The 16,772-nt window shown below is 39.2% G+C and overlaps 1 protein-coding gene across 4 annotated transcripts in view; it reads right to left on the bottom strand.

Annotated features, from left to right (window-relative positions):
* Positions 1 to 1,002, bottom strand: part of COL11A1 (collagen type XI alpha 1 chain) — a 197,086-nt gene extending 196,084 nt beyond the window's left edge. For 3 of the 4 annotated variants that reach the window (XM_072754482.1, XM_072754481.1, XM_072754483.1), the window contains exon 1: positions 601 to 1,002. In XM_072754482.1, the coding sequence (XP_072610583.1) occupies positions 601 to 706 (106 nt within the window). In that variant the 5' untranslated portion in view covers positions 707 to 1,002. Of the gene's footprint in view, positions 1 to 140; positions 445 to 600 lie in introns of those variants that run through there. The other variant, XM_072754484.1, reaches the window with a different exon arrangement.
* Between the last annotated feature and the right edge of the window lie 15,770 nt (positions 1,003 to 16,772).

The following is a 16,772-nucleotide window of genomic DNA, read 5'->3' as shown; positions in this document are numbered from 1 at the left end:
GCGGGGTGGGGGTCGCGGCGGGAGAGGTGCGCTCCCCATCTTCAGCCCCTTCTTTAGAACCTGCCAGTTTTTTCTTCCCTTAAGATCTCTTCCAAGTGCCACACACACACACTCACACTCACACTCACACTCACACTCACAGTGTGCTCAGTCTTCTAGATCCAGCACCTCTGCTTTCTCTTCTCTCCCGAAAAGTAAAAGAGCCCGTTTGTACTTTGTTTCACACAAAGAACTTCATCAAGGTCCCAGTTCTACCCTTTCTCTAGATTTCCTCCTGCGCTCAGCCCTACAAGGAGCCCCCCTAGGTGGGCGGTGAGGAGAGCCGCAGACGCTCCGGGGCAGCGCGGGGGCCCGAGTCAGGCCAGGCCGGGTGCGGCTGCCGGCGCCCCAGGTGACATCCCCGGGCCGCGCCTGACAGGTCTGCGCCGCCGCGGCCTCCGCCCCGCTCGCGTCCCGCCTCGCCCGGGTCTCTCCGGCCGCGCTCCGGCCCGCGGGCGGCAGCATCCGGACGGTCTCGGGGGGCCCGGGGGCGGGGGGCAGAGGGGAGGGCCCGGGCGACAGAGGCCGACGCCCCCCCCCCGGCCGGGGCTTTGTCCTTACCTCCGCCGACCCCTGCAGCCTGGAAGAGGCAAGTCAGCGCGAGGGCGGCCGCGGTGAGCCCCCAGGGCCACCGCCGCGTCCTCCACCGAGACGGCCTCCGCTCCATCTCCGGCCCCGCTCCAGCCGCGACCTCGACCCGCCAACTGCGGCCGCGCACCGACCTCGTCCCCTGCACCGCGTCGTCGGGGCCCGCTACGCGGCCATCGAGGAGGGGGCAGACGGCTCCTCCCGGGCACCCGACGCTGCGCTGCCTGCCTGCGCCTCGCCCCCTCCTCTCCCACCGCCGCCCCGCCGGCCGCGACCCCGAGGCTCCTCCGCGGGGCCCTGCGCTCACACTGCAGGCTCGCGCGGGGCTCCCGCCGACGACCCGACACGACTGCGCGCCCCTAAAGGCTTCATGCCGTCAGTGGGCCGGCCGCGGGGCCCCGGGCAGCCCCCTCCCCCGCCCACTGCCCTCCGCGCCCCCCTCGGCCCGGCCCGCCGCGGGGCCCACCCAATCACACGCGCCCGGCGGCCGCGACCCCGCCCCCCGCCGCCCCGCAGGCCCGGCCCCCGGCCCCCGGCTCCTCGCGCCCCCCGCGACCCGACACCCCCCGGACCCCGCGCCCCCCGCGACCCGACACCCCCCGGACCCCGAGACCCCCCAGCCCCCAGGCTCCCCGCGCCCCCCGGACCCCCGGCCCCCGGAGGCCCCTTGCCCCCCCCGGGTCCCCGCCACCCCCGTGACCCCCCGCGTCCCCCCGGCCACCCCCCCGGCCCCCCGCGCCCCCGGACCCCCCGGCCACCCCCTCCCGGAGCCCCGCGCCCCCGGACCCCCCGGCCACCCCCCCCGAACCCCGCGCCCCCGGACCCGCCAAACCCCCCCAAACCCCCCCGGACCCCCGCGCCCCCGGACCCCCGGCCACCCCCCCCCCGGACCCCCGCGCCCCCGGACCCCCCGGCCACCCCCCCTCGCGCCCCCCCCCCGCGCCCCCTCCCCCCCGCCCGCCCGGAGCCCCGACAAGAAGTGGGAGGGAGTTACGCGGGACGCGTGCTTGGCTCCTGCACCTCGGGAATGAAAGGAATGGCAGGAGAGCCCCGGAGCCCGCGGAGTTCTCAAGGAGCTTCTGTCTTCAATAAAAACAGCTACTTGTCCGCCCGCGGCCGTCCGCGAGGCTCGTCGCCGGCGGGGGAGGGAGCAGCGCGGCCGCGGGGCCGACCCGGGCGGACACCCCTCGGGTGGCGGGCGTGGGACCCGCGACTCGGGGCTCCCCTGCTCCGGAAGGGATCTGTATTTTTTACTTCGTTTCATTTTATTCATTTTTAAACTGAGAATTAGAAGAAAGGGATGAAGGTGAGTCGCAGGGACCCAAGAGGTCACCCCCCACCCCACCCCGATCTTAGAGTGACGCTGGCCTCCCTTCCAGTTCTGAACCTGACAAGTTCCTCTCTTAGATGCTTAAGCTCTGCACTACCTGCATTCAGTCTCGTCTCTTAAAGAGCCCAACTGTACTTTGAGGCAGGAGGAGAAAGAGATGTATGGGAGCTGACATTGAGGGGGTGAGTGATTGGATTTTCCAGCTGATTCTGACCTGGTCTCCAATGAGGGGGCCAAGCGGGAGGAGGAAGGACAAGCAAGGCAACTAGCAGAGATGCCCAAGCGGTTAGGCCCACAGCTCCTGTAAAGGGCCTCAGGGGCTGAGAGCCTGGGCCCTCCACAGAGGAAATAGTAAGGGGCAGGTATCTAAATTCCTTCTATTTACTCTCCCCCAAAGTAATCCCCTTAAACCTGGAGTATAGATTCCCTGGTCATTTTTTCCAAGCTTAAATTATGCCCTCCTCTTGGCTCCTTTGTGTTCTTTAATATTTCCTGAGATGCCTCTTTCAAAAATTTTCTGGAACAGATCCCAACAGGGTAGCCAGCATACATACATTAGGCGCTCAGTAGAGATGCGCTGAGTGAATGAATACATTTTTCCCGTTGACAAAGACTGGACACTTTGACCGGGACCTACGCTGAGTATTTAAGACCTCTCAGTGCTTAAGGATTCTCAACTAAGTTTATGAGGCACATACGTCCACTAATCTCTAGGAACCTAGTTTTTCTGTTATCGAAACACACCTCATTAGATCCATTAGACTAATCAGATAATCCATTTACTTGGTGTAGAAGTTGGAAGGAAGGTTTACAGAGACTAGGTGGAGGTCCAAGATGGAATTGTTTAACAACATAGATGAGGCATATAAAGTGAGGAAAGCAACTAATACTAAAGCCAAAAATACCTGCAACATGACTGTCACCGTCTGTGACAAAGACATTCCCACATCAAGAAGAAATTTACCTCTTCGATAACACTTTAAAACAAACAAATGAAAACCCCACTTTATGCTAGAAATGCTACCGGCGAATGTTTGGGATGCCTTATATTGGCACCAACTAACTTCTCCAACCTCTAGTTGCTAATATAGTTTCATAAAATGATTAAATATCCAATTGTGTTTAAACGTGGCAAGTGCAATTACAAATTAAGCACCTTATGATGGAAATATAGGTCAATTTGCCATCTTAAGTATCCTTCATTTTCTCAAAATAAAAAAAAAAAAAAAACGGAAATTTTCAGGTGCCAAACTTTCTGAAACATGACTTTTCTGTTCGGCTCTTTGTGTATTTCTGAACTTGTTTTATAGGTCTTCTCCTAGAAGTAAAAGAGCAAAATAAATGCAAAGTTTAGAAATAGGTATTTGTGAGGCTACCAGATTCCTAAACCAACTCAATAGCCAGAGATAGTTAACAGCACCTGCAGCAACCTGTAGAATGATATTCCAAACTGTTTCTCAGTAGCTCTCCTGATTTACTGAGAATTCCATGGCCTGATACTGCTCTAGAAGGTGAGAAATGATGCAGTCAGTCAAGCAAGCCCCACCTTCTGGTCACATCTCAGGCCTTCTCACTAGGGTGAAAGGGTCCTTTCAGGCAAAGTGTCTTGGGTGAATAGAGTTATTTCTACTCTATGCTTTCTGTACTCTGTGGTCTAAATTCCTCTGGCCACCGCCCAGCTAGGCATAACCTGGGTCTGAATTAACGCCTCTGGAAGGAAATATAGTAGATTCATGGTAAGGAGCCGGTATTTCTGTCTAACTCCTGTAGTCTGCAGCCAGCTGCCAGACCTAGAGGCTCCCAGAAGCAGGCTCATGCATTTACAGGAGATGAATTTGGCAAAAGAAAGGGTAACACTGAACAACAAAGGGTATATATAGAGGAAAGCTGGAAGATGAACACTTCACGGCCTTCAACTTCGCAAGAGATCACTTCCAAGGACATCACTTCCTAGGTCACCTTTCATGCAATCCTTGCTGTTCATACACAGATTCAGAATGTAACAGAAAAACAGTGTCCTTGACATAGACCTTTAATTTGGAGCACCATTAGCTAGATAGCATTTCTTATCTTGTCACATTAAGAAGCGTTGGAGATATTTGCCTAGCTTTGTAGAATTCTTTCGGATTGTAAATCTTTCAAAAGCAGGGAAAGTTTAGAGAGTAAAAAAAAAAAAAAGAGTCGCTTCTTTTGTAGGAGTATTTTAGGTTGATTGTCCATTCTGGCTTCTCAGAGAAATAATTTGATAATAGATTGGGAGGTCAGATTGGGGGAATTTAAATGTTCTAGGCAGTCTTCAGAATTCGTGGAGCTTTAGTGAACATTGTGAAAAGTTTCTATGTCCCTTAAGCTCCTCACAAATCCCTAGGAATCAGGGGATACGGATTGAGAACCAGTGTTTTAAATATGGAGACCTCAAAAGCCAACTGGGAATGAAGAAACCTGGTCCAGTGCTGGATGGCCCTATTACAAATAGTAGTAAAGTATGGGAGTTAGAGATAACTCTTATATAATAAGAGCTAAATCGTTACAGGTAGAATTAGGGGAAAGAAGAAATAGATTAAGTAGCAAGATTTTAGAAAAGATGCATCATCTTTTAGATCATCTGACATTCATATTTTCTCATTCCTATTTTTGTTATATATAACATAGATATTGACATATATAATATGTATATTATATATAAAATACATATATGTATATATATGCCTAGGATATTTATATACATTTTCTCCAAATATTTTACTATATAACTAAAATCATTGCATCAGATTTGACTTCTTGAATGAGAAATTATTACGGGGGTGGGAAACTCTTGCACACATCAGAAATACTTAAAATGTTTCAAAGAAAATTGCTGTTGAATATAATCCCTCTCTTACTGTGCCTAATGGTTTGTCTTTCTTGCCCTTTTCTGAACTTAGGTCAATTATTTTAAGAAAGAAATGACTAAGCAGTTTGACATTTATTTTACAGTTTTTCTAATACATGAGAGGCTGAAAATTAGGCTCTGTTTAAAAATGGTGTTAGTCCCTCTTACCTCACAGATGGGCCATTGTACTGCAAAAAGTGGGAGTGGGGAGAGGACAGAAAAGTTTATTTCCATAGTTCATCCTACCTCACAAGTACCCCACAGTGATGACTGGGTATTTTTTGGCACCTTTCCTGTGAAACAACTTACAGAACTTCAGAGAAATCCAAATTTAGTCCAATTTCCATGATCAAACATACTCTGCAGATGAAAAGTTTGGTCTGTTGGAGTGTTGAAGGAGTCAATTCAGAAATGATTGACCCATCCCGTTTAAAATATCCTAAAGAAAACAAAATATAAGTGAACTCACCACAACCAAGGAGCATGGCCTTGTACATGCATGTGCATCTCTCTTAAAAATATCCTTTCATTAGCTATATTTGTCATCCTAGTTCTTTCTCATAATTGTCCAGAGTAGAAAAGAGGAACCAGAATAGAATGACTCAGAGTAAAAACTGGGATATTTTTTGGACCTTTGTCAAGATATTTTTACTCTCTGTATCTTTTTTTCTTCTTAATTGAATAAGTTTGGCATTTACTAAGCTCCTGTGTGTCAGCAAAAATATAACACGACTTTTTACCAAGGACAGCATCAACATCTCTATCAGTAAAAAGTAGAAGATGGGATTTTAAACATTTTAATGAATCACGTGTCGTGGCCAACAGAAGTGCCACACCAATGGTGTTTCACTGTACGTGGCGCCCCAACTATCATTAGAGTAGTATTCATCTTGATTCACACTGGCTGCTCCTAATAAAATGAGGTTGCTGAAGGTAAGGATTTTAGTTTCTTTAAAGGGATTATTTCCTCTTAAGAATGTACTCATACAAATAGTTTTTTTGGACACATCATTTCATAATATAAATAATAAAAGGAACCACAATGATCGTTACACCTTCTCAAATAAACAGACTCCTTCTTTCCACCTCTACCCTGTCTTCATAGAGTTATCTACCCCACTGGCATTTGTCAGTATTTTCAACTTAAAATGATTATTATTTCCAGACAGCCATATGTAGTCTGTTTTGTGCCTCTACCGTTTGTAGCAATTCATTTCATTCTGGAACCAAATGCATGTGCTTTGGAAACTGAAGACTCACATAAGACACATTTCTGAATTATATACAATATTTCGGTTGTTTTTATATGACAGTCTTATACATTCTCTTGATGCAACAACAAATGCCAACTACAAGATTTAAGGCTGGCAAAATATGGTTAAATATCAAAATAGATCTGATTTTTAAAACATCTGTGATGAATAACTCCAACTTAATTTGTTTTGCAGAAACAGTGTTTAATAACCCTCCCAATATTGTATTTTCTGCCAGTACTGGTATGGTCAAATTATTGCACATTCAAATGCTGCACAAACAGTAGATCTTATTTCAAAAGTTTTCACAATGTAATCTGTTAAGACTGCAAATCACATATGGATTTAAATGGTTACAGAACAAGCAATACTTTATATGAAGGTATACTTTTAAATGTAAAACACTCTTGTCATTATAATGACTTTTATTTAACATTCTTAGTTTTGTTCCTGTTGGTCTTCATATCTTCATGAGGCAGGGATGTGGCAATTTTAATAGTTTCATTTTAAGGACGAAGTTAGGCACACTCAGAGTTCAAACTAGGAATCCAGAAACAAAATATGTGACAAAAACTTTATTTCACACCTGTTCTCATTATTTTTTCATTATAAATAATGAATTTGTAGAATATGTATTTTTTTGTATTTTATAGTAGGCATAAAAAGTAGGAGAAAGCAACTAAGGTACAAAAGACACTGGAAGACCATAATGCAATCAGATCTACAGCTCCTGGATAATTGCTTGATTCTCATCAGAGACTGTCAATATTCCATTCATTGCCATTACCAATAAATCATTGCTTTTGTTCGGATGGTAAAAAAAAAATTTCTTGGATATAAACCATTAAAATGAATAAAATCTCCAGCATTACAAATCTTAAAATAAGGAAAGGAAATGTTATTGACCTTACTTATAGCCTTAAAACAATACATATAAATCTAACTCAAGATTTATATGTTTGAATAAATTTCTAAGAAATAAAAAACCTATTCTTAAAGATTAATGAAGATAAGTTCTGTGTATCTCAATGCCAACTCTCAAGTTGCACTCTCTTCTGGGATTTTAAAATCACTTTATAACTTTACACACTGCTGCAGACAGGAAACACTACTGACATTAACCTTGAGTCATTTTATGCTTTCTAAGAAGAGAAAGGAAAAAAAGACATTAAATACGTTAAACAGAAGAAATATCATAATTGTATTAACATTTTGTAAATGCATGGCACATGTGGAAAGTTACAAGTATTACATATGAACTTCTAACTCAAAATTTTGAAACTTTGAGGCTGATGATATATCATGCCTTAGATAAATATTTCCTTCTAGACTACACATTTCCTTCTGAACTACATGTTCATTCTATGTTGTCACTTGAATGCCTTGGTTTCCTCTTTTCATTGAACTCTGTATGCTTTTGTTGACACGTAATTGTGCACTTTAATGCAGCTTTAAAATGCAACAGAGCCTGTTTAAGTGATTTTGCCCATTATTTTATTTTGTTTCATTTTTCTATTCAAATTCAGTTTGCCAACATACAGTATAACACCCACTGCTCATCACATCACGTGCCCTCCTTAATGCTTGCCCCCCAGTTACTCCAGTCCATTATTTTAAAGCATTGGAACTTTAGTTATGAGTCATTATATTCCTGAGACCCATGCTAGGATTAGATTCCCAGGAAAATACTGGCAATAACCACGGGGCTCTTACCAACCTGGAAGGAAGACAAAACACCAGCACCACTGATGAAACAAGATTTTTGAGGTCTAGATAATCAAGACAAAGTTTGACACATTCCTTGAAGCACAGTTTAACTGGGATATTTTACCAAATCAGTGTTCAAACTTCAGAAGGATTTGTTCCGCCGATAGAGTCCCATCAAGTTTAGATCTCCTCCTCATCTCTACCATTTCATGATAATAAGGATCTTGTACGCCTTGTGTCTAACCTCTGTGAACTTTGATATTGACAACCAACCAGCACTGCTTCCTATAGTCTTCTCTTGCTATTCCTATCCAAAAATTCTGAAGCAGGATGTCTGAGTAAATTCTGATGAATGGGTAAGAATGAAAGAAAGAAAATGTCAAGGAATTCATATAAAAATGTCAAATCATTGGTGACAATTTCTTAATTCAGATGCATACATATTCATATTGTACTGCAAATACAGACCAGCAAAAATAGTGCCATGAGTTATTCTCAAAAATATGTCATATATATGGATAGTGATTTCATCATATTTGAATGGGATATTGGCTGAAATCCTAGAATCTTAATGTTTGGGTAGAGAAAGACAAATCTATTAATAAGTCACTTAATTAGGAAATAAGGCATCCTACTTTGGGAATAACTGTTATTACTTATAGAAAGTGATTTATTTTTACAAGATCTCCATTCTTAGTACTGCTTTAAATGGATCTTTATTTAAGATTATAACTTACATAAAATTTAATCATGTAATGATCAGAAATATTTTAAATACACACATAAATACACACCCACAACATATATATCTCGGTATCTCAGATAAATAACTTTATGAATGTAAACATTATCCAGAGATTTTGTGATGTATATTATAGTGCTCTGAACAAATATGTATTTATTTAGCCTCTGACTACACCAGGAAAGATACTTCTTACTACTTCTTGAAAACCTGGCTCAGTCTTCATCATCCTTGTCTTTAGCAATATTCCTGGGAAATATTTACAAGGAATGCCTAACCAGCCTATTATTCTGGTAGCCTGTGGACATCTTTGAGTCCATTTACATTCCATATCTATTACTAAGACATTTTCTTGAATCTTCCATTGCCAGAGAATTTTATTCCTCAGAATTTTAGGGGCTAGAACAAGAATAAAAGATGGAGTATTTTTGCAAGAAAAGCAATCAGCAGGGGAGAAAATTACATATCTTAAGGGAGAAACTCACAGCAGTAGAAGAAAGAAAGAGATGATGAAAGAACACAATGGAAACAGGAAAAAATAGACTTTTAGCAGTCATTGTAAGTGAGAAGTGTTAAAGATAGGGAGTTGTCTAAGAAAATATTTGAGTAAGTGTTTTTCCATGATGCATTTTCTTACTTTTCTTACCCTCTTCTGTTTTTTTTTTCTTTTTTAATATCTTTAAGCAATCTCTACACTCATCCTGGGGCTCAAACTCTCAACTCCAAGATCAAGAGTTGCATACTTCACTGGCTGAGCTGGCCAGGTCCCCCACATACCCCTTTCTCCTGCTTTAAGGACAAACATTTAGCTGAGACATCTCAGCTCAGCTCATTGCCTTTTGCTCTAGGACTGAGACTTATTTATACTCTTGACTTCCCTGGTTATCAAACCTTTGGACTCCAACTGAGTTATATCACTTGAGGCAGATCATGAAACTTCTCAGCCTCCATGACCACATAAGCCAATTGCTTACAATAAATAAATAAATAAATAAATAAATAAATAAATAAATAAATAAATGATTTATAAATGTGTATATTATATATACACACATATATATGTGTATATATGTATATATATGTGTGTATATATGCACACATAGGCTTTATTTTATCATTTTGGACTGCTCAACTGTTCTTGGAGCTCTCTCAGAGAAATTTGAGATTATTCTCTTCCCCCATACTATACTAAATATTTGTTTTTAAAAGACTGTTATATATAAACATTGTTTGTTAAATAATGTAAAATGAAGAGCACATGCAGAGAAATCAAGATTTATATAAGAAATATTAGAATCAAGAAATTGTTATTCTTCCATGTATTTCAACTATAATAATAGTAGAATCTAGAGAAAATATTATTATACTGGCAAATTTGGTATAGACTGATTTTTCTACTTTCTAAAGTGGTATTTTAGGAACGATACAGAGCTGTAGGACATAAATTTACCAATATATGTCTTTCTATCACTAACAAAAAATGTAACAAAAAGACAAGGTCAGGGATGAGTTTATTCACAGCTCTAAGAAGCAGGGATGTGTACACAGCTTCAACTAGGGCAGCAATAGCCTACTTTACTTTTATTGATCAGAATTGAGATACTTTTGAAAGAAAAATAGTCTGCTTGGGCTATCATAACAAAAATACTATAGATTGGGTAACCTATAAACAACAAAAATTTATTTCTCACAGTTCTGGGAGCTGGGAAGTAGAAGATCACAATGCTATCAGATTTGGCATCTAGTGAGGACCTGCATCCTGGTTCATAGATGAATATTTTTTCACTATAACTTTACATGACACAAGGGGCAAAGAAGCTCTCTGAGGCCTCCATTATAAAAGCACCAAACCCATTCGCAAATGCTATACCTTGTAACCTAATTACCTTACAAAGGCCCCACCTCCAAATACCATCACATCAGGGATTAGATTTCAATATAAGAATTTGGGAGGGATACAACATTTTGTCTACAGTAAATGCCATTCACTGCACCTATCAGATAGCAAAGTAAACTCGTCATGTTTTGGTTCTTGTGTAAGATATCCTATAGAATATATATAAAGCAAATTAATTGAAATCTGTATTTACTACTCTGAATGGTGACCCACACTTACAGCAAGTCTCAGTAATCTCAATTACAAAGGTGTGATAAATGAACTCCTTCATAAGTGGAAGAAAAATTTACTTTGTGACTTAACCTAGCCAGAAGAGATTCCTATTTCTCACAACCAAATGAACTTTACTAACTAGGACAAGATGGTGGTCAGGTTGGATAGGGAAGGATGGGCACAATTTCTATATTTGGTAGACACTAGATATGGTAGGTTCCAGAGAATATTATGAGGACAAACCTGAAATAAAACATTTTAAGGATTATGCTAAAAACAGTGGGATCAATTTAATGCAAGTCTCTGTTTCACTTTGCTTTTACTAAGACTCCAGAGCATTCACAACACCCAGTTGTCAGATAGGCAAACCCATATATGACCATCTAAGCAACTATCACAAAACCACAGAATTTGCCAGGGATTAAGTCAGAAATAGAACTCAAAAAACTGAGCTACAAGTCCCACTCTTTAACCACTAGGACCACTCCCTTCCTACAGTACATTTAGTGTGAAATAGTTTTTTGGTTTCTTTTCATGCTGTAGTCAACTGAAGGAGGTTGGAAAAAATTAAAAACAGTCCATGCACTAAAAATGCATTTTTCCTCTCATTTAAGTCCCTTGATTTTTTTTAAAGTAATTTAAGAAATTTTATGAAAATTAGAAACCCAAAATGTCATTTTCTACTATTTTAGTAGTTTTATTTTTTATTTTTTTCATACTGGAGCTCTTAAATAAATAAGGGTAGACACTTTTCATCCACGCATGAAACTAGACTATTTTCAGAAACAATCTCTGAGATTAGATTCCCTAAGAAATAGCATCTTTTAGAGAGGGGTTAATAATAAGGAGCCTATCTTTTTCAGATGATTCTTTAGCAAGACAAACTTTGACAAAGAAAGATCATCAAAAAGATAAAAGTAACTTTTACATGTTAAGTCATATCAGACTACTAATTTGTATCATATTTTTTTTTTTATTTTTCCAGAGTAAAGGTGAATTAGCATTTTTACAAGCAGAGAATTCAGAGGTAAAAGCAGTTTGGTGTCTAGAGAGTCAGTAATTCGTGAAAGAACCTCTTTTTCCCCTTTCATTTCCTGTTTTTGAACTCCCTCCACTAGCACCATTCAAGCAAAGAGTAGTACTGTGCTTCAGCACAAATGACTAAAAGTGACATTCGTTATTTTATTTATTTACTTTTTGTTTGTTTGGGCAGCCTGCCTGCAGACAGTGGGGCTTGGCGAGCTGCGCCGCCTTGCAGATGTGCTAGCTTTAATTTTTTTCTGACAGAGATGATAGCTTTAATGACGCTGATTTAAATTAGACAGGAGATTTGACTCCTGGAACACTAATTGAAAATATTTGTCTGACTCAAGGCTAAGCATTCAAAATAAAGTTCTCTATGGTCATGTGTTTATCACGTTTTTAATGCTTAGGTGGAAAGCAAGGGATTGAATGTATTTTTAAATTTCAACAAAAATCCCCATTCCAATAAAATTGATTTTGACATTCAAAAAGACAATGATAGTTTAAAATGTTATTCATTGTATATTGCTGCTTTTCTTCTTAAAATGTGTGTCATGTTCCTGTAACTATGCTTATGCTAATACTAAATAAGGATCCAGAGTTTTGTTAAGAGTAAATTGTAATGAAATCTTTTTTTTGAAAAATAATGAAGTTGTTTCAAACTAAATATTTTCATCCAAAAAGGATTTAGTATAAATGAGAAAGATTTTGATTAAAGAAATGCCTTGAACTTTAACAGTCATAAAGAGTAACATTCAATAAATCCTGACCCCGGAAAGGGTCATTCTAGGGTATGGTCCTTCATTTCCCAGTGTTCACTCTTAGAGTAATTTACTTTGGTGTTTCAAACCCCACATTCTTTTCCTCACCTCAGACCAGCTGAGCTTTCAAACCTTTGAATTCCTCTTTCATAATTTCAGCTCTTCATGGTGCTTTGAAATGCATATTTTCCAGAAATAGAGTATTAGTCACAAAGAAAGGAGTCAGTTTGGTTTCATGATCAGATTTTTTTTCTCCCATATTTACATTGTCCCATAATAACTGATCTTTGAAGCAATGGAACTGGATTTTTAGACTCACTTCATCCCAGGTGGAATTTTCCATACCCCTTTACCTGCTTAGATTCTATAGTTTATGGTAACAACTTCTAAAATATGAATTTTGTCTTACCCATTCATAAGGATACATTTAACTTTCAGATCAAGTACTTTTTCCATTGCAATTTATAATTTTATAGTATTTTCCTCTGTCACTTGTTTTGAAAAGGATTTTCTGAAAATGGTAAAATTAATTTGCCAAGCAGGATATCAAGAAACTGAACTCATTAATGACAATACTTTGTTTTCCTGCTCTTTTTATCTCCAGGAGGTAATTCAACATGTATACTAAGTCTGCAATGAAAATTTGCTGAAAAAAAAAAAAGAAAAGAAAAGAAAAGAAAAAAGAAAATTTGCTGAATATGTGAAAAAATAATGAATCAAAGTGTTTTCTATATATTTTTTTAAATACACATTTCCCAGAATGTAGCATTTGACCATAACTGTGCTGGTTGCTATTGGAAACATAAAAGAATTTAAATTTTTACAGAGCATTAAAATTTCAACAAAAAATCAACATGCCAACAAAATTCATTTTAAAATGTTCTTCATTACATGTTGTTTCAAAGAATATCAGACCTAAAAGAAATATTGAAGATTTAAAAATTCAATCAACCTATTCTATAAATAAGGAACTGAAGATAAACTAGTTAATGGCGTTACCTGAATTCACATATATGTTGGTGAGCTTGCTTTAGAATTCAAATCTCCTTAAAACCATGTTAGTATGCCTTCTACCATGGGAAAAATCATTCTCTTTCATACTATCCAGAAAAGTAAATATAAAATTATTTCAGATACACCTACACACTCACACATTTATAAGAAAAAAGTTAAACATTTATTATATTTAAATCATACTTTCCTAGTGATTGTATGAAAACAATAACTTTAAGGAAATATAGTTACTTTCAGTTAAATCAGGTGTGTAAATCACTGTTTCTCAATCATTTCAGTCTAAGGTATGTCTGTGAACTTATCAAGGTAACTGAGAGAGAGGTACCTTTATTCTTAATATCATTAAAACATAACTATGATATTGATAGCCCCAGCTATAAATGTCTTGTTCATCCATGAGTACATATCATATTTCTTTCTCCCTGTCTCCACACACAGCTTCCAGCTTGTTTTCCCTTTCTCCATCAAATATTAGTAAAAGGAATGGGAAGAATCCATAATATTATTGTACGCAGGTTAATTTGAGATTTTCCTTAAGTGTAGTTAGGAAGCACTGACACCAGTTATTGACCTGGAGATGTGTTCTGACCAAAAGGAAAATAGTGACCTCAAATTTACACCATAAGAATACAGTAAATGTTTTAAAATACACTCATGTAGAGGAGTAGTACTTTCTCAAAAGTGTGATTAAGATTCCCCAAATTTAGGGCATCTGGATGGCTCTGTTGGTTAAACGTCTGCCTTCGGCTCAGATCATGATCTCAAGGTCCTGGGATCTAGCCCCACAGTGGGCCTCCTTGCTCCCTGGGAATCTGCTTCTCCTTCTGCCTCTGCCCACCCCCACATCCCTCTCGCACACCCTATCTCTCAAATAAATAAATAAAATCTTAAAAATAAAAGAGATTCTTCAAATTTGCTAGCATTATGTGAAACACTGGCCTCTCTTAGCCTAAAACTACAGGGAAGACTTGACTTTGAATGAATTCTTTGAACTTCCTGTAAACATAAATTTATTCTGCTTTCTTCTCTGAAGGATCAAATGTGATTTAACCCTTCCAAGTATTAATCTTTGTTTTAAAATAAGCTTTCCACTAAAATTTATTATTTATCTAACACATAATTGTCTATGTGTCTTAACATCACTGGTAGTATTTTAAAGGATGTTTGATACTATTGATTTATCTAGAAGAGTCAGAATTCTTTCTTGTGAAAAAAAAAAGAATTCTTTCTTGTGTACACACACTACTAGCTCTTCATTTAAGTTGCAACTAGTATACTCTCCCTCAAGTAGTTAATAAAAGTTTTTATGAATAGTTTTTTATTTTGTTTATTTAGATTACAGACCTTTGGAAATACATTATGATCTTTTTTTATTATACTAGAAGGGTAGCATAATCAGGATGACTTTTGATAATTCAAAATCCTCAAGTCTTCCAGTAGTGACATTATACTTAAATATTCAAATACAAGGGCACGTGGGTGGCTCAGTAGCTGAGCTTCTTGCCTTCAGCTCAGGGCATGATCCCAGCGTGCTGGAATCGAGTCCCATATTGGGCTCCTTGCTGGGAGCCTGCTTTTCCTTCTGCCTGTGTCTCTGTCTCTCTCTCTGTGTCCCTCATGAATAAATAAATAAAATATTTTTAAAAATAAATAAATATTCAGGGGATCCCTGGATGGCTCAGCGGTTTGGCGCCTGCCTTTGGCCCAGGGCGTGATCCTGGAGACCTGGGATCGAGTCCCGCGTCGGGCTCCCAGCATGGAGCCTGCTTCTCCCTCTTCCTCTGCCTGTGTCTCTGCCTCTCTCTCTCTCCCTCTCTCTCTCTCTCTGTCTCTCTATCATAAATAAATAAATAAATAAATAAATAAATCTTTAAAATAAATAAAAATAAAAAAATAAATATTCAAATACAAGGATTATTTTCTTGCTTGTACATGCAGTTGGAAGGTTGGGTACTCTCCAGTATTTTTGAATGGGCAAGGGTGGAGTGTGGGTGGGACATTTCATCTAGTCAACCTCTTTCCAAAGCTTTCTGTATTCTCAACAGTACTCTAAATCCTGTGACTTTTTTCTACCTATCCAGATTATTTTCCACACCAGTACTCCTTGGTTGCCTCCTATAATCAGCAATTTTCTATGGAATACTGGGTTTTTCAAATTGCAGTTGAATGTTAGATATCCTTGTCTTTTTAAAGTTCCCAAAACACTTCCTGCCTGCCATAATGTCACGAGGCTTCTACAACTCCTTTTAGCTGTCAACTGCACCTTCTATTCTATATCCAACAGGTAGCCAAGGAAGACCTACTACCTCATTCTGTGGATTTATTAAAGAAAGCAAGTTAACTCTCTGTCTAACCTTTATCTAAATTATATCCAGGGGTCTGACTTCTGAAACTAAACTTTATCTTTATTGTTTCTTCCTTAAGAAAGGAAACAACTTTATATCAGATTATAAACATGGTTAGTTTTTCTAATGGCAAATTAAAGGAAAATAAACACTAAAGAGTAACTGAAATCATAACTTAGATACATTGAAAGGCTGTTAGGAGTCCATTGGTTTACATTCTTTCCATACTATGTCCAACAAGTCATTTCAGAAATAATTTGTTAAATCAATGCTTAATGATTCCCAGCATACATTTCATATATTTTAATGTATTATAATGTTTCACAACTTTTAGGTAAAATTTCCCCTAAATTTAAATCTAATTTTGTCTTGTGGTTTATGAAAGTGGAGAATAATTGCTCAGCAATATTGATAAAATGCTTCATAAACCAGTTGATCCTTTAGAAGGTTGAATTTTACTGAGCAGATTAGATCAGTGGGTTTCTGTTAACATTTTTTTTTTTCCACACCTGGACTAAGTACTTAGCACTTAACTACTTTTCTCTGTGTTTAAAGAATATTCACCTGGCTTATGAATCCTTATGAAATTATATATATATATATATATATATATATATATATATATATATATAGCATTGCCTCTATCATTACCTATAGGTGAAAAATTAGAAATGATATGGTATAAGCTATTGACAATATTAAGAGTTAAACACTACTAGATATTTTATTATTGCTTTGTTATTGTTCTTGTTGTTTTAAAGCTAGGATAGAAAATCCCAAGGACTAGAAAATTCTGTTTCTTTTCTTAGTGATGTATTTCCAGCTCCTAGAAGAGTATCTGTTACATAGTAGGCACTTAATTTATATTTGAAGAATAAATGAATCAATGACTAAAACTTTGGGGAAAAAGTGAGTGGTGAAGGAGTAAAAATAAGTTATAAAACACTATATAAAGTCTAAAATACAGCTACTTTTTAAATAACAGTTA

The sequence above is a fragment of the Vulpes vulpes genome, chromosome 3, assembly GCF_048418805.1.
Source record: "Vulpes vulpes isolate BD-2025 chromosome 3, VulVul3, whole genome shotgun sequence".
NCBI classification, from domain to species: domain Eukaryota; kingdom Metazoa; phylum Chordata; class Mammalia; order Carnivora; family Canidae; genus Vulpes; species Vulpes vulpes.
Note: the sequence above shows the minus strand (reverse complement) of the source record. Positions and strands in the feature narration are given on the sequence as shown.